The sequence below is a fragment of the Poecilia mexicana genome, unplaced genomic scaffold (genome assembly GCF_051168715.1).
Source record: "Poecilia mexicana isolate PSO_F unplaced genomic scaffold, ASM5116871v1 scaffold_14, whole genome shotgun sequence".
Classification (NCBI taxonomy): domain Eukaryota; kingdom Metazoa; phylum Chordata; class Actinopteri; order Cyprinodontiformes; family Poeciliidae; genus Poecilia; species Poecilia mexicana.
In genome coordinates this window covers 531,753-550,645 of record NW_028263383.1, presented here as the reverse complement: position 1 = coordinate 550,645, position 18,893 = coordinate 531,753, and the positions used below count along the sequence as shown (strand labels likewise).

Below are 18,893 nucleotides of genomic sequence, written 5' to 3'. Positions count from 1 at the left end.
AGAATTTCACTCAAACCTTTTCAGGCTAATTGATACAGCTGTCGGGCATCACCAATGTAATATAGAGTATAATGGCATTGAACTTGTTTGGCTGAAAAAACAACTGTTAACAACCTCTTGTAAAAGTGCAGATGTTTAATATCCACTAGCTTAAGCTGCTTTTATAAAAACTAAAATGAACAAAAATATTGGATGCATCTTGACAAGCTTAGCCATCTAATGAGGATTTTTTGTGTTCCTTTGATACACACCTATGTTGATATAACATGTTTACTATACAAGTATGCTATTACACTTACAAGAAAGATATATTTTTGTTGTTTTCAATATATTTCTGGAATAATATTAATCTTTACACTGCAAAGATTAATGACAACAAACCTGCATATGGTTTGCAGTAAACATGTTGATTTAATAATTTTACTTAAATCTTTGCATCAGAATTATTTACTTAGTAAACAGATAATGCCAAATAGTTATGAAAGCAACATGTTAAGACTGTTTTAGCAATAGTAGAAATGTTGCTTGTTTTTTTTCTTCAGATCAAAGTGATTACATGATACCATACATTTTTTTGTTTTTACACTTAGTTCAAATACCATAACTTTTTACTTTTCCTTTTACGGTTGTTACACCCTGAGAATCATATAATAGCCTAAGCCTACTAAAAAGCCATTTCCTCTAACACTCTAATGCCTCTTTCCTCACAACCACCTTTATAAGTAGCCATCTTGTTTTCTTTTTTCTTTTTTTTTTCTTTTTTTAGGCCAGTTGTAAAAAAATAAATAAATAAATAAAAGTGAGATAGAAGCTTGCTTTGTTATCTGAGGAGGAAAATGACTGGATGTGAGTCATAGCGTTTGGGGACAAGGGGGACAGGGGGTACGGTTGAGTGCTGTGCAGTGGGAGACCTTCCCGTACATTAAGGCAAGTACTGCATGAGGACGACTGATGGAGCCCAGCAGCAGCGTGCCTGTCATTTCACACCTCTTGGAACATTGTGCTTGCACCTTGCGAGCATTTTACGGCATGTTCCGGGGCTCGGATAGATAAGCTTGTCCACAAAGACAGATCTGTGAAGTGCATCACTGTTTCTCATTTTTTAATACTAGGCAGCTCTGTGCGTAGTTCAGTGATATACAAGGCCAGATTTATGAAACATGGCTCTTTGAAAATTACTGTAGCTAGGGCTATAAATAATAGCACAGCCAGCCATTAATCAAGTGGAGCTCAAAATTGCAGATGCTTTACAACAGCGCTGTCATCACTGGTTTGGATATACAGTCTGTCGTCTTGCAGCTAAGAATTGTATAGTGCAGGATGTCAGTTTTTGTGACAGACCTTAGCACGCTGTCAAACATACTTTAGGCCTACGGAGCATATGGGTATCTGCTATGTGCAAATGTATTCTCACACATAATGAAGCCAAGGAAAGGGAGCACATGTACTCAAGTTACAAACAGTATGTCCTCAACAACAGAGCTATTCTCTCTTGATGCCTTTCAGCCACGATGATTTTCCTGCCAAATTAAGCTTCCAGGAACATTACATTATTTAAAGTATTCGCGGCAGATCTGAATGAGCAGACACCTCATCCAGGTGGGATCTGCTTTTTTTACATTTTTTTTTTTAATCTTCATCTGTTGGTTTGTGTGTATTGATTGTGATGTCAAGCTAAGAGGCCACAAGGCTGCCTGGTGGCTCTGCTCCAATACCAATCACCGAGGGACAGAGGACGTGCAACACAGATGCTCAAAGCTTAGACCCAACAAAACAAGTTAATTATACCTCCAAGAGTTTCCTTCAGAAAGTGCACTTTCACTGGTGCTTTTGAAATGCGGTTGTGTGCTGAAAGGATGTGAAATCTTGTTTTATTTTCTTTTTTAGGCCTAAAATTTATGGAAATGATGGAATAACAGCTGTTGCTTAACTGTAGCCTGTCTAATTTGCCTTGGGTCGTTACACTATCCCCTATTATTACGAGAAAGACTACAAGTGCAAAAGCTCGGCCAAAAGCTTTGGAAATGTGACACCTAATAATTATTTTTTTCAGCGCAACTTTTGAACTTTAACATTTTTTATTCGTATAATATTTCTAAATGGTAATGAGTATGTCTGAAAAGTTTGTTGATTCTAAATGGTAAAACAAAAACTGACTATTTGTTCTGTGAATAGCTTGCAGACATATGCAGATTTAGGAAAGATGTGTAACAAATGAAATTTAGTGTTAGCACAAATTACAGTGTTTTGCAAACAGATCCAACCTCCCTGAACTGTATCTTATGTTACAAGCACAATGTTTGAGACACTAGACTGGATTTTATTTGATAGACATCGCAGGAAGTAGATCATAATTATGAAAGAGATTATGCTTTATGTGATCTTCAGATTTAAAAAAAAAATCTTAAAAAGTGTGACCTGCATATTCAACCTCCTTTACTCAAATACCCTTAAATATAATCCAGTTGATTCAGTGCAAAAAGGCTATGTGTGGCAGAAAAATAAAACTGCATGTCATCCAAAGACCATGATCACCATGGTGATATATAATGGTTGTAACATGATTCATGCTTTTCTTAAGCAGGTACAGGGAAGCTGATAAAATTTGATTGGAAGATCTTTAGACCTCAAGATATTCAAATGTCAGAGTTAGTAAAATTTTCCATTTCTAAATGTGTAATGCTGGAGGATGCATACCCTAAAAGGTGTGCAGCTTTTAATGCTGTGAAAGGCGATGCCTCAAACTACTGAATCAGGGTGCCTGAATGCAAATGCACATCACACCGTTCACATTTTAATAGTTTAAAAGTTCAAAGCCATTCATCACATTACTTCCATTTCATAATTACGCAGTACTTTATGTTGTCCGACAACATAAAATCCTACTGAGTTCAGTTTAAGTTGTGTGACAGAATGTTAAAAAATAAAATAAAATCAAAGGCGATGAATACTTTTGCAGAGCACTGCACTTTACTTGAAAAGTGTAAAAAAAAAAAATTATATATATATAACATATGTTTCAAACTTGCTTGATTCTTCACAGTGGAGAGGGGACAGAAACTGATTCAGAAGTGGAGGACCGGGTGGATGGAGTTAAGTCATGGCTCTCAAAGAACAAAGGCTCCAGCAAGACTTTGTCTGATGAAGGGAGTCTGAAGAGCACCAGGTTAGTCCTTGCATGCTTTGTATCGTATCTGATGATCGTCTAGTGATTAAACTACCTCAATTTCCTATCTTCAAAAGGCCCACGATTACCTGGGGCATTGTGCAACAGAAGGAAGGGTATCTCATATGATTAGGTGTCAGCTCTCTTTTCCAGTAATCTGTCTAATGACAGGAGGTGGTGTGGGGAAGCGGCTGCTGTCACATTTATTGAGGTGGCCTGTGGCCAGTTGGCAAGCCTGCCAAATGACGCTTCTGACTGTCAGATAGGTCCTTTCACTAGTTGATTGCTTCGGTTATAGCAATGTATGCTGTGCACAACAGCAATAGTCAGAGGTACGGGTTCCAAGGACAAAATGAAAATGACAGCATCGCGCTGCCAAAAATGTAAAATCATCCCAGCCACTGATCTGGAGACAATGTTTCACAAAGCCAAAGATTAAGATTTATCATGTACATGTACATCTTTCCTTGTGGTTATCTCTAGTGTCAATTTTGTTACGTAACATTCCAGATATGCAGCAAATGCAGATGCCACAGAGATGAAAGAAGGTAAGGAGAAGATGAGTGACGGCAGCAAAGATAAGAAGGAAGTAGAGCAGAGCAGATCAGTGTCTGTCATGAGTTCCCTTAGCTACAGAAAACGCTCCAACTTGAAGGACTCCATTGGGGGCACTGGAGACGAGAATTCGCTGTTCAGTACTCTCAAAGAACAGCCAAACATACCGGATCACACTGCAATGCGCAAAGCAAAGTCAAAATCCGGTGAACTCCAGGAAGACAGGAGAAAAACTCAGGCCGAAGAAGATATGGATGACAACGGCTCAGTCATCTCTATGGCCTATTCTGAAGCCACAAGCCGAGCCAGGAAGGGGTTAGAGTCCCGCTGGACCTCCCGCAGCACCCCGGAGTTCGATACGGAGTCCATGGTGTCCTCAGTAGCTCCAAGCAGGGTATCCACTAGGAGAGGGATGCTGGACATGGATGATGACAATAAGTCAACCATTAGCAGCGTGAGTCGCGCAAGCCCCCGTTCTCTACGTCGCAGCAGCTCTTGGAAAGATGACAAACGAAGCAGCTCTCGTTTATCCGTCGCCCGCAGCTGTGGCCTAAGTGAATTTGGTCTGCACGTAAATGATGACGACGATGCCCACAGTGTCGCTTATGGAGAAGGGAAACGTTCACCCTATAGTCCCCGGTCTACTAGTCGCAGCTACTCTACTCCACCTCAACCACGCTCCTCAGAGAGCAGTGCTCTTGAAGCTTCTGACATTAAACCAGTCACACACAGAAACTACTTGGACCCTGACCTGGAGGCTGCAATTAATGAGGTGCTAAGCTTCAAGCCCATTAAGTTCAAGCGTAGCAAACTGGACGAGTCGAGTGGCGACGAGGATGAGAAGAAGGGCCAAGGAGGTGAGGACAGGCGAAAGAAGGGGGAGGATGAGGGCACGTCAAGCTGGTCCAGCACCCCCCGCAGTCGTAAGGATAAAAAAAGCAAAGTCTCATCTTCTGAATCCTCTTCCTCCTCATCCTCCTCTTCCTCGTCCTCAGATGGCCGTCACAGCAGAAAAAGCACAAAGGGGAAAAAGGACAAGAAGTCCAAAAAGAAATCCAAGAAAAAGCAAAGTGAATCAGAGGATTCCTCTTCTTCCTCTGAGTCGTCCGAGTCATCCTCTTCGGATTCAACCGTCTCTTATCGAAGTTCCAACAGTGTTAAGAAGGGCCCAAAACAACAGCACGATGATGAAAAGGAGCGCTCCGCTCATGGACAGACTAGCAAGAAAGAAACCAAGAAGAAACAGAAGAAGGTGGATAGCTTGGTGATGAAGTACCTCTACAGGCCTGACAGTGACTGATACCAACAGAATAAGGTGACGCATGGTGTGCTATCTAGGAGCCTGGCATGGATTAAAAAGAATTGAGGGTCTTCTCCTCTGCATACTAACTTTGCTGTGTGAGAGATTTAATATTTTATATACTACCTCTGATACGCTAATGTTTCCTTGTACAAGATGAGTCATACCCCCTTATTTCCTTTCAGACAAGTCACATTTCCCTTTAAGTTTTAAAGAGCTTACTTTAATGCTTTTTCTGGCTCTTAATTCGCTTTTATTTGGAGTGCATTATCATATGCTGTCATCACAGCCCACGACAAGCTCAGATTGCCTTCCATAAACACAGAATATAAACAGTGCAATTACCAGCATTTGCTCACCTCTGACTGCATGTGTCTGCTGATTTTCTGTCATAGTATTCCTCCATTTTGAGATTGGATGCTGATTTAAGACCACTTTGATCTTGGCCCCTCTCATACTGGGTTATCTTTCAGCATCAATACGAACTAATCTAGATTTATACTAAATGAAAGTGCCAAAACTATTATTGAGAGCAGGTAAAATAACTGCTTCCAACCTTCAACCAAACCTCACTTCAGAAGTCTTTAGCTGTCCCTTTATGGATGCCTATGTTGTCAGTACTACAAACACATTGCCATCCTTATTTGGGATCTTGGATTTCATGTTAAAATTTGTTGAAATTCTTCCTTAGACTCTTTACAATTTCACATATAAATGCTACAACTGTATTAAATTGCCAACACTTTCACACAATGTTCATATGCAACCCAACGATTTAGTATTTTTCTCACCACGTTGTCATGCTTTTGACTATATTTTTCTAAAAAAAAAAACAAAAAAGGATTGTTTTTGCTTTCATTGTGTAACTGTAGTCACGCTAGACTGCCGTACACACACACCACCTTTGCATCTAAATGACACCATAAATTATCTTACTGGTTCCATTCCCGTCTAGTGATGAAAGACGTATCTGCAAATGTGAGACTTTCTCCTAATGTTGTTTGCTAATGGTATAAGTGCACAGTGTTAAAAGAAGGACTCTGGCTGTGACTTTTCCTCCTGCACAGAGATTGGATGAAAATGCTCCACCAGGCACATCACACCTACACTGAAAAGAAAAATTGGTGTAATTTTGGCTGCCTCATTGCAAGACACTTTGCTTTATAAATTAAGTGTTGAAATTAGCTTCAAGCTCCAACGGCAGTCTATTTTAAAATGATCTTTTACAGATATTTTGGGAATCACTGTTTATATTTAGAAGTACAAAATGACATAAATTATGGCTTCACCTTAGATCTAAATCAGCTTGTCCGAAGGATGCTGACAAATGTAGGGTTGTAACAATAGCTCAGTTGAAACAGAAGTATCAAACTAACAAAAAAAAAAGCTGTGGTGTAACACGACCAGCTGCTACAGGAAGTTAGAAAAGTGAACACATTTCTACTGACTTTCAGTAGTAATACTTTGGAGTACTACTTTTGAATTTCTTTGTAGTTGAGAGACATGCATTTAAATATAAGAATTAAAAAAAAAAAAAAACAAAACTTAAAACTAACCAAAAAATTCAAAAGCACCTATTTGCTATGCTAGAATAATCTACCCCAGTCTCAAATCGGATCATGATGATCTTTGTTGTTGTTTAACAAACCGCTAAGTCTTTCTTTCAGTTGAAGGAACAGACACACCGGTAGGTGGTGGTAATAGAAGATATTCTCAGAACTTTGACGAGTTATATTTCCGTGCCACTTTGTTATAAAATGAAAGAGATTAGATTTAAAATATTTTGGCTCCAAAAAGTTCAGACATGTTTGTTTGACTGAGGCTGAGTTCAGATTGGATTGTTTACCCTCTCACACTTGCAGACTCCAGTCTTCACCTCTACTCACACAAACAGATTTTTTGGCTGACTTGCCCTGCCAACTGACGGCATCGAGTGCAGATTTTCTCCCTCGACTGGGAATCGGTGGTAAAATCGGCCAATAAATGGCTTAATGGGTTCCCAGATTTATTGATATCATAGTAAAGGAAACTAAATACAAATGTATGCACTACTGTGTGTTTGTCTATCAAATGAAATACCAACAAAACACATAGAGGTATTGTAAAGTGTGAAAATTTAAAAAGAGTGTCACTACATTTGTAAGGCACTGTACCTCCGCAGAGTGTGATTTTTAGAGACTTTATTTGGATTCTGTTTTACTGTTGCTTGTGTTCATCCTAACATTTGTTTTTTTTTTGCATGCACAAAGCAATAAGCTTTTTCCATTAATACGATACGCAAATGTTTTGCATATGCAAACTGATTCGGTCATTTGCCTACTACCGTACGGGCACACCTTAGTGAGGTCACAAAGAGCATTAATTTGTTGCCTAAATGCTGTTTGTTGTTCACCATAATGTATTTTAAAGCCTCTCTGTCTTTGTCTTGTCTGTAAATAGGCAAGTCATGATATAATGGTGTGTCTATATTTGTGTTGACCCCTGCAGTCCCCCTGTGTACCGGAGACACATGAGTCTTGGCAGATCTGATGAAGAGGATGAGGCTGACAGAGACTCCGGCAGGCAGTCCCTGCGGCAAAGCAACAGCGACGGCTTATTGATTGAGAGCTCGTCGTAACCCCTCAGTCAGGCAACCTTGTTCTTTCAGCGACACCAATCACACAGAAGGGACTCGCTTCGTCTCCCAGCACTGTGTTACCACTGCCCAGCATGCAAGGACAGAGCAGAGAGGCACGCAAAGACACTTCAATTCTTCACCCTGGACTTGTCGTCACGCTTATTATGGTACCTTTCGTTAGCACAAAGCAAATTTCCTCCCACGGCTAAGTTACGCCTCTACATTTTTACTTTAAACAACATACTGAGTTAGTTACACAGCAAAAAAAAAAAAGAAAAAAGAAAGTCGAGCACTATCTAAAGAACTTTCTGCTGCTGCTGCTTTAATTTACGAGAGCTTCTTTTCAGGCAAATTTAAGCTCCCCTCTGCTCTCTGCTCTGACTATACACATTGCTCTGCCAAGAGGATTTAGATAAGCTGCTCCGGCTGGACTCCTTCAAGAAGGTCTGACCAACTATTAAGATTATTCTTATCTTCTCTCCATTCATGTGGATTGGCACAGTGGGAGAAATTAGTCAGTTTTCAATTAGTTATCTTGCTGTAAGTTTACACAGGGCTCATGTCCTAAACTAAGATATCTCTATATGAACAAAGTGTTGCTGTGTGATGACATGAAAGTAAAATAAATTGTGAAAATAAACGTCTGTGGTGAGCAAAGCTGTTAGATTGTTAAACGTGACCCTTTCTGTCACACAAAGGTATTTATATAATCTACACATATATAAGATTTTGTCTGGAATTAAATGCTCTAAGTTATATTTAAATGAGGGTTTTCTAAGGCTTGTTGAAGAGTGAACAGTAAAGTTTATGTAATATTTATGTTTTATCCTCGTCACCAAGTGGGACATTGAAATGCAGCAGATTTTGCTCCCGCATGGGAGAATTCTTGAGCGTTCAGCATTAATTATTGTGTTTTCGTTCATACACGAGCTTTTCATCAGTTCACGTAGATGCTGAGATGCAGGAATTAATATCGCATTTTTAAGATGCATAGGGTTCAGATTTCATCTGCCTCTGACCAGTTCCTGCTTAATTGTTGGACACCCTGCAGATTAATGCCCCAGATTCAAAGCAATGTTTGAATGTCACTAGTTCCAGCAGTAAAATACTTGTATATGATGGTTTTTCAATGCTTTATTGTAATAATACTTTGGTGTGCCAAAAAAAACCCAAAACAAAAATCCCTATTTCTAGATTGTGTGTTCATTAAAGTGGTTAAGTTTGATTGACAGTCGTATTTTTCACAATCCAGAGTTCTGCCTGCTACTGCATTGAAATCAGACAGGTGGAGTTGAACACAGAAAGTCACTGCAGTGGAATTCACTTCCTGGTATTCCAGTTAATCTTTCCTTTCATGTTGGCGCACTGGGGATAAATTCCACTTGGCCTGAGGAATGATGCTTCAGGAGATCGGCGACCTCTCCCAGAAGAATAATGCAGCCGTCGTTTTCACAGAAGTTGCCCAGGACAAAGCTAGGATGGGCTGGTATGAGATTCTTTGGAGTAAAATACCACAGTTTTATGTTCTTCATACAAAGACTTGAAACAAAAATGTTCAGCAATTTTTCATACTAAAGGTAAAATCCTACTTTCTTGTATTGATTTTTACACAAACTCAAGAAAAACTACACTACATTTAATTAAGTGTTTTGTATAGAAAATTACACCTTTTTGCTGCTTTACTATTTGTAGTAACACAAGTCTAACAAGCTGATATAAACTGGTTAATTAGTTGGGCAATCTGCTCAGGTACTCGGCGTGCAATCAGATAATTAACAGCCATGTCACTCATGGCTTGCCAGCAGTCGTTTCAAACATTGTTACCTTAACAGGAGTGAAGTGTGGCATAACTTTAGTCTCCATACTTTGATTGTCTTGATGTTTTGATTAAATATATTTCCAAACAGCTCAATTTGTCTGTCTTGTAAGCAAGGGAAAAGTGTAGAGGCCCTTTTCTCAGCCAGCTGACCGGCAGTGTCCAGCAACAGGTGTGGGAAGGGCGGCACTGTGTTACTCTACCGGATCAACTCAATTCAAACATGCCTGGCACTTTCTCTGACATCTCATTAAAGGGACTTCAGATTAGTGTGAGAGAATCTTCTCTGGTAGTTTTGAATTAATCATTTTTTAAAACCTTGATATTGGAAGCTAACTCATGTTTAGTGTTCTACGTCTAATTTCGAATAATTCAGTTTCTTCATTTTACTTGCATTAAAAATAGACGAAACATTTTGAATGTGCAAAATAAACAACTCAACTTTGTTTTATGCGACTTACTATTACAGGTGCTAAAGGATCTTGAATAGTGTACACCCAAAAAACGTTGTTTTTGAATCTTAGATCCAAAGCCCCTAGCATACCTTGAATGCTGGTAACCTCCCCATGGTAAGAATAAAAACCAAAAAAGTTGTGCTGCTCTGCAAGCTCCCCACCTCCCAGTTCGATTTGAGTATCTACAAAATGTGCTGAAAGACGACGCGCTTTCTGGCACCTCGCGGTACGACACATGGGACCCAAAGGATTCGACGTCCCAGTGCCAGACTGCACCAGACGACCCCCGGGGGCCCCCCATGTGCCCTCTGTGGGCGTAGCTGCTGCGCACAGTGTTAATAGAGTGGCTGCTCACTGAAAAGTTGCATGAAGATTTCCAAAAATTAAAACTCGCATTCTGTAATATAAAACCTTATCAGAAGATTACATTCAAATATTTTGCCTTGTCTGTCTAATCATACTCATTAGCCTCGACCTGTTGACATTTTGTAAAACTCCCTGCTTAGATTACGCTCTAACATAATTTTAACTCCTAAGCAGTAGAAATGGATCAATTAGTCTCTGCTGAGACAAACACCACTGGATTAGATGGCTGAGACACATACTATATGTGTATGTCTGGCTCGTGCCATTTGCATTTCAGAAAAGACTTATTAGCATTTTTTGTCTTATTTTCTCTGTTTTCCTTTCCATCTAACATGAATATTAATGGGGGGAAAAAACAGAACACTTTGATCTTGGAGGTTTAGAATATACTCATTAAATAAATGAAGGTAATGCAAGTTTCCTTTGCTTTAGGATGGAGTTTACAGGCATTGCATAAAATGCACTTTTAGTCACTTTTACTTTCAAAAATTGTTCTGTTTTTAAGCAGGCTGTCTATTGTTTGAGTGATTTAGATTTATTTTTGCTTTTCAGGAAATAAATGTAATTCGTTGACAGAATCAACATTTCCTATATTTGTGCGGAGGCATGATTTTAAATGGGCCTCTGTTTTCGTTTTGCCGCTTTCAGAAAACTTCTGCGGAAAAGCAGGTCAGAAAGGGGGCTGAATAGTTTTTGGCAGAACATCTTACTGATGTGTTTGATTAATTTTAGCTCATCCACCCCTAGAGAAGAGCCTCATCATACCCCTCCAGTTTTCCCGGGAGATCCCAGTGGAAACAAGCGGTTCATGGAAATGATTAATTCCAAGCAGATGAAAAGAGACACTGAACGCAACTCATCCCACCTTGCGAGATTTGGGTTGTTAATATGACTGCTGCACAGCGCCGCAGTTCAAACCTGAGCTTAGGGCAAACTCGGGAAGATCAAAAACTGAGTGCAAGCATAGTCTTCCCCTCCACATCAATCTCTCTTTCTACATAGGTGAAGCTTACCTAGATCCAAGAGGATTGATGGTTTTAGATTACCGCCCAGGTTGACATTCTCACACGCGCACACACACACATCCACACACACACAAAGTGTGTTTTCCTTCAAAGAATAACCCTATTTATCCAACCAATCGGTAATCCTCATTCCTATACACAACGTGTTTTGGTGCTTCCCTCTGTGCTCGGGAGCTTTCGCTGTGATTTCACCTCCCTTACGTTCACCCTCTGGATGACTGCGTGTCCCTGCTTAAAGGCTTTCCACTGAGTGACAGATTAAATTCTGCTCCTGATTTTACTTATTTTGGCTGTAACACTGTTTCACAAGCCACTGGAGCAGGAAGTCATTAGCTCGACAAAGCCAAGCAAGCCTGTGTTTACGGTGCCACCCTCCCTGTTATTTAAGTGCTGTGGAAGGGCCTCAGACATTTGCTGCACTGCGAGCACAACGCTGCCTTTGGACAGGATTGCTGTGTGCTATAGTGGAGAAGTGCTTCGACATGAATGTATGGTTAGTTTACTTTTTCACTGGGACATTTGAGTTTGTCGTTTTCCTGTTTCCGTCATTGCGATGTGGATGTGCAGATAATGTTGACATGCAGGTGCTTCCTAGTAACCAAAAGTAATTTATTTAAGGAATTTCATTAAAAAAGCAATATTTGCGTATTACTCATTCCTCATTTATTCCAATTTTAAAAGGATTTCTAAAAGAAAAAAAAGAAATGGTAGATAACTGAAAAGTATGTTATATTGTTTATGAAATGCACGCATAACTTGCTGCATTAATGTATTGCAACGTGGAGGCGATCAAGCCTGCGGCACTGCTGAAGAAACCCACATGGCTTTAATAGCAACCTTCAACTCACTGCTCCGGCGTTCCTCGTCTTCCTCTTGACGATACTCCATAGATTCTCTATGGGGGTCAGGTCAGCTGGCTGGCGAATCAAGCACAGTAACACCGTGGTCATTAAACCCTGGTGCTGGTTTTAACACTTGGCAGTGTGCGGAGGCTCAGAGTCCTGCAGGAAAAATGACAGCAGCATCTCCACTTGGTTTGTGTGCATTTTAAAATGTCTTGGTAGAGGCAGATGGGCTGCTCTGACTTTGGACTTTATAAAACACAGTGGACCAACAATGGCTTCCCAAATCGACACAGACTGTGGAAATTTCAGACCGGACTTTAAGCAACTTGGATTCTGTGTTTTGCCACACTTTCTCCAGATTCTGGTACACTGATTAAAAAAAAAATGCAGAACTTACCTTCATGTAAAAGGAAAGCTTTGGACCAGTTCTTTTTCTGCTTTGATATTTGATACTCTTCTGTTTTCTTAGGTCCAGGAGTGGCTTAGCATAAGGAATGTGACAGTTTTATGTTACAACCTGAATATGCCTGTGTGTGGCCGCTTTTGAAGAACCAACTCCATTCTGCAGTCCACACCTTGTCCAAACCCTGGCTTTGCTTCACAATCTTCTTATGGCTTCTTATCGCTTCTACACCTTTCTTGTACATTTTTCTTCCACATAACTTTCTTATATTGTGCTCAGACACAGCATTCTTTGAGCAGGCAGGTTATTTTTTTTAAAATCATGACCTTTTGCAGCTTAGCCTCACTGTGGAATGTCTGTCTTGAGGACTATGGATTGTGTAGACCATAATAAATATTTTCTGTATTAAAATTGGTCATATGCAATATTCAGATTCTTTGGAACACTGAATTTACCAAATTGAATACTTTTAAGTTGAACTAATGACCCCAAAAGATTGGATTTAAAAAAAAATAAAAATAAATAAAATATACATACATATATATATATATATATATATATATATATATATATATATATATATATATATATATATATATATATATATATATATAGGTGTTGTATAGTTTAGAATATATTCACAGATGCACCTTTTAAATGGAAAAAGCATACAGACAAGATAGTTTTATCTCCTGCAGCTGCATTCTCCGAGCTTTCTCCTTGGTTTGACCTTGGGTGCAGGCCACTCCTACAGAAAATGTGAGCGGGACGCTGCTCGGGTGGAGTACGTGTTTATCAGGCATCATCCTCGACTATTAGCACTCCCACTTTTGTGGCGCGGTGCCTGCTGTCAATACGGCGCTGATTGGAGGCACTGGGACACTGCCTGCAGGGACCAGGTGAGGAGGCTGCGTTCATTTGCAATTCGGAGATGAAAAGAAGCAGCAGAGTGTGCTGCTCGGGCGCCTCTCTTTGTTTGCACATATCATTTCCACTCTAATGAACGCTGCACAGTGGTGAGCCCTTGTAAAAAGGCTCAAAGGCAGGCTCAAACATTGTTTACATTTTGCATAGGTCTTTCAGAGACCCAGGAGAGATACGCATGGTGCGCTTCCTCCTCCTCCTCCTTGTCCTCCTCCTGTCGGATCTTGGAGTCCTTCAGCATTTGGAGCAACGAGAAAAGCGTGAATGGTTCTCGTTTTCAGCCGAACAAGAGTTAAACCTTGAAAACAAATGGCTGAAATCGGTTGTGTGGAAGAGAAAAATCTCCCTCGCCAGTTTCAGTGACGGATTTCTGTCTCCATTTCCACTCCTCACCATGCAGGTGGGCCAAACCCTCCTGCTGTGCTCAGAGCTGTTCAGTGCTTAGTGACTGCCAGAGGAGAGTTTCTGCCCCTGTCGCTGGCGTGTTTGTGTGTGTGTGTTCTTGCGTGCGTGAGGGGAAAAAGAAAAAAAAGCAGGATGCACTCTACAGCAGTCCGGCACGTCTAAGGGATTTGGACTTGTAAATGGTCATTCCCCCTCGCCTTTCTCTGTGGGAAGGATGGAACATTACCTGTTTCACCACTGCCTTGAGCAGTTACTTCGGCGCTGTGATATGATTTCATCTGTTTTGTCTCTCACCTTCTCTTGCTATTACATTTCAGTTCGGCAACTGCTGTAAGACTAGAAAATAGATGCAATAGTGCCCTTGTAGTTCAACAATGAAAAGTCACATCAAATAACTACATTATATGCCTAGATTTACCTGCAACTGTGCTCTTTGTCCCACTCACCACGTCTCTCCCTTTAACCAAACATTTCTAAAAGACAACATTTTACATTGTTTCTTCTCCTTGATGTGCTTAGCGTTGAGCCATATATAATATATCTTCCTGGTTAATTTTACATGAAAACAACATTGTAATATAAACAACTAGAAGAGTTCTTAAAAAAAAAAGCTGCCATCAGTTAAAAATCATAAACATTTAAGCTTTTATTTTTTGATTTCTCCTCATAAAAATGTTACAGTTCTGTCATAGGAGACGAATCTGATTCTACGCTCTCACGAAATCACGCTGGAGGTGCTCAAAAGCCTCAGTAGGAGAGGTAGTAAAGTTTTAAATTACGGCGTCGTCCATTTCCTTCTGGTACGTAAATGTTTGTGTTGAGGACAAGCGATGAGTGCTGCCACGGGTCCCGCGTCAGGCCAACGGTGCAGCATTCTGATGCAGACCATGTGTGGGTTTCCGTCCAAGGCAGCGGGGCTTACACCCAATTCTGCCCACGAACACTGCCACGCACAAAGAGTGGGATCAAAATGTCGTCCAATATTCCAGAAACAATTGAGTGATAATCTGTGGATTTAGAGTAAAACGCAGCATGACGAAGCAAAGTGTCGAACGTCTAGCTAACTAACAATGTAAACAATGACTCGTCTCATTAACTGGATGTTTTAGTCAACAACAGCTTTGGGGGGATATAAAATGTTTCTACTCATTCTTTCATTTGTGACTGAAGAAATAAAACATTTCGAAGACTAAAATCACAAATTTTATACCTAAATATTTGGTTATATAAATCAAAGGACCAAAATAAGATGTACTTATAACTCATTTTCACATTTTACTCCGTCACAACAGAAAAACGGTGTTTCAATTCAATTTTTTGGGGAAGAACAATTCTACTTTTTTTTTTTTTAACCAAAGAAAAAAAACAAATCTTCCCATAATACATGTCCATACATTGGGCAACAGGCAGTGGTAGACTCTGCACAGGTAGCAAACCAAAAAAAATAAACACAAGACAAACAACGATGCATGCAGACAGTCCCACCTAAGGGCAATTTATTGCATTTTTTTTTAATGGGGGAAGAGGCTGTAGTACTTAGAGAGAACCCAGATATACAAGGTGGAGGAACATGCACCTCCAAACCCCCCCCCCCACCCCCCTCCAAAAAAAAGCCTCTCACTATTTTAACATTTGGGGGGGGGGGGGGGGGGGAAACATGTTAAAAGAATTATGTATCATCTCCTTTCCACTTCACAGGGATGCCCAGGGTCCAGTCCTCCAGAGCTACAATCCTGCAGCCTTTAGATGCATCCTGGCTCCAACACACTTAAATCAATCCCCTCTTCAGCAGTCAGAGGCCTGGAAATGAACCATTCATTTGATTTCCGGTATCGGAGAAGGGAAGCATCTAAAATTTGCAGGATAAGAAGCTCTCAAGGACTAAAGTTAAAGCCCAATTAAAATAGATTGAACTTTGTGGCTAAAATCTGAGAAAACTTGCAAAAAGTTCAAGCGGTGAGAACATTTTTCAAAGCGCTGCATGTGTTAAAGTGTGCTATATTTACATCTATTAAATATACATTTCTGACACTATGTTGAACTTTTGGAACAAAATATTCACACCTACAAAACTAACAGAAATCCAAATCTTGCAGCTGATTGACTTACCTATGCTGCACATCCAGCCATATGCTGTAGAACACTGTGCTTTAAACTCATTTGCAGTAAGGCCAGTGACAAAGTCATTTAATTAATGTTCTCTATTTTTATGGTCACCTCACCTCTGTTGTAAAAAAAAAAACAAAACAAAAAAACACGCAGCTTTGTTGCTGATGATTTTTAGTGCAAGCAGACAGTTTGGCGGATGTCATTTCTGGACTACATACACTGCAGTCTGTGACTACTAATGGTAGGAAAGTGAGAAAATATTGTTTTGCCAGTAGCCAGAAATGCCTCTCCGTCATCTCTACCCGCAGCAATAAATGTATTTACCGGGGTCAATTTCCGCTGATCCCTGAATTCGATATTTCGCGTCTTGCTGTGATGATGCCTTGTTGTTCTCTGCGAGCTGCGCCCAATCTGTCCCCCCCCCGTTCCACTTCACGGTCGCAACATTCTGCACTCTTCAGTCTGCTCGTCCCTGCTGTCCCAGAGATACCAGAAGTGGGTGTTCCTAATTATTTTAGACATTCTTTTGGACGTCCACCGCACCAGAAGAATATTTCTCGCTTTTGACAGACGGAACTTCGAAAGAGCATTAAGTTCAAAACTGTGATAACTTCAGGAAATGCATGTTAAATATGAGTCACTCTGCCAGGAGATAAAACGTTCTGTCCCCGGGTGCCAGCGCCTGACAGCTTGGTGGTCTTTACCAGCGGAAAAAAACTCACAAGCGACTCAGCGATAGCCTGATACGCAGCGAAAATTTATAATCAGAATTCAGTGAGCAGATGGGAGTCAGTGGTGTGTTTGGAGTCACTTTATTCAAACCACTGGGTTACCGCACCACACCGCTTCTGCTGAGGCACATTTACGGTTTCAGCGGTGGAATATAGTTAAACTCATACAAACGCCTAGCGGCCATTTGGCCCCGATCTGGTGTCCCTGTAAGTTTGGCTTGGCATGTGCAGAGAGTGAATGGCTCTGCTGGAATGTATATTATGTGTGAACAGTTGTCGTCGGCCACATGGACCTCTCCGCTGCCAACTTGAGGTGACCCAACCTGTGTCATTGTTTTGTGCACAAAAACTAAGAATGCACAGTGTCTTGCCACAGCATTCAAATCTTTCAAAACACAACCAGAAAGTAAGTCTAAACGCTATTGCTTCACCAGAGCTAAATTTTATTTAAAAAGAAAAAAGAAAAAAAAGCGGTAAAAACTTTGATAAAGATAATCATTTTGCATCTACTTTCCTGCTATACACTGATTTGTGTTGGCCTGTCACATAATATACCAATAGAATGAACATAAAATGAATGAATTTATGATCGTAACACAAAATGTGAAGCAGTTTAGATTTACCAGTACATTAAAATGATCAAACATGACATAAAGTGACTGAACAGCGTAAAACACATAAACATGACACAACATGACAGTTATTTTCTTTCAAACCATTTCATATTTGCATTGGATTTTCTTTTTTTGTTTTTTGTTTTTTTACTCGATGCATGGTTTTCCCTTGCAGCTTATCCTGTCGCTACGATATCGTTTATTTTCTATTTCGTCTTAAATCTGACGATTTCGGGGGAACGATTTTGAGCCAGCCAGAGGATCCAAAACTTCTGTTCGAGGAGGAAAACCAGTCGGCGTCTTACATTTGAGGCGTCTGACTGAGATAATCAGCTGCCGAACTGGAATGTGAAATTTCATAAAGTGGCAAAGTAGTGCTTCACATCTACTTGGAGATTGACAGGCAGACACTGAGTGAGTCAGACAGGATACTAATGTCTGTCCTGTCATCTGGCCTTCCCTTTTAGCAGGCTCAGTCTCGCTGCCCGTTTGGGACCTAGTTTGACTGACAAGCCGCTGACATTTACAATCTCTCGGAGCTCAAGTGTGAGCTAGCAAGCTTATAAAATGGGAATATGATCACTCTGGATGATCCGAGTTTTCATCATTAGTAGATTTAATGTATTTTAGGAATGCATAATGTTGTTTTTGCGCGCTCATAATGATCTTGTTGCTTATGTCAACTGTTCTCCTTTCTGGTTCCTGCTCAAATTGATTCCCTCCTCCTACAAGATCACATCGGTTTTCTCTTCTTTAAAAAAAAAAAAAAAAATCAACAAGTAAGTGTTTTGTTATTGTTGTTCTTTCCTATTTAACAAAAATATACAACGGTGCAAAAACTGCATTTAATTTGTCTGGAGATCGATCTGCTTTCAGATGAGGGAATCAAACTGCATCTAAACAATAAACCAAGGCAACCTGGCTGAGAAAAAGGTCCAACTGCTTGGTCAGAAAAGTCTGTTCACCTGCCTGCTTTCAGTCTCCATGCAGGGGCGTAGGAATAAGTTTACAATTGGGGGGGACACATGTCGGAAATCTGAGATTCGTAAATATTCAACAGAAATATATCTTAAGTACGCTACTTAAAAAAAAGGCTATTTAATCTTTTACTTTATTCCTTTATAAATTGTGTCTTGCAAAAATAATGCATTTAAAATTTACATAATGCATTTGTTCATAAGATGTGAGCATATCACCAAACAAAATGACTGGAGTCTTTTATTAAGCAAAGGGAGATGTCTTTCAAGGGCTTCAGCCCTTGGCATATTTAGTGTCCGCATACACACTAGAAAATCAAATATTTCAGTTGGATTAAAAACAATTCAGTAGGCCACACAAGTGCAAAGTTTGATATGTTTTATTTTGTCAAACTTGCAATAATGGTCAAAAATGAATTTATATAGGTTGACTGACCATAGAACCATTTCTTTGATTAAACAAAATTCTGAGATGAAAGAGCCCTCACAGACAATGTAGTGAACAAATTATTCACACTTTTAACATTAAGTAAAAGAAGAAAAGAAAATCAATCAAAATATGCTTATTCAGTTTGTCGAACTGTA

At 40.0% G+C, this 18,893-nt stretch overlaps 1 protein-coding gene and 1 long non-coding RNA gene across 12 annotated transcripts in view; one reads left to right on the top strand and one right to left on the bottom strand.

The window, feature by feature from the left end:
* Window positions 1-8,863, top strand: part of LOC106914853 (unconventional myosin-XVIIIa) — an 83,893-nt gene extending 75,030 nt beyond the window's left edge. For 3 of the 5 annotated variants that reach the window (XM_088012497.1, XM_088012496.1, XM_088012500.1), the window contains 3 exons: window positions 3,044-3,166; window positions 3,677-5,036; window positions 7,509-7,639. In XM_088012497.1, the coding sequence (XP_087868623.1) occupies window positions 3,044-3,166; window positions 3,677-5,021 (1,468 nt within the window). In that variant the 3' untranslated portion in view covers window positions 5,022-5,036; window positions 7,509-7,639. Of the gene's footprint in view, window positions 1-3,043; window positions 3,167-3,676; window positions 5,037-7,508 lie in introns of all 5 variants that reach the window. The other 2 variants (XM_088012498.1, XM_088012499.1) reach the window with 1 other exon arrangement.
* LOC148155417 (uncharacterized) overlaps window positions 1-18,893 on the bottom strand; it is a 354,212-nt gene that overhangs the window by 153,793 nt on the left and 181,526 nt on the right. Inside the window, exon 3 of one of the 7 annotated variants that reach the window (XR_015765285.1) lies at window positions 736-756. The exons of the other annotated variants lie outside the window; for them this stretch is intronic. This is a non-coding gene — a long non-coding RNA (uncharacterized LOC148155417). Of the gene's footprint in view, window positions 1-735; window positions 757-18,893 lie in introns of those variants that run through there. 7 annotated transcript variants of the gene reach the window in all.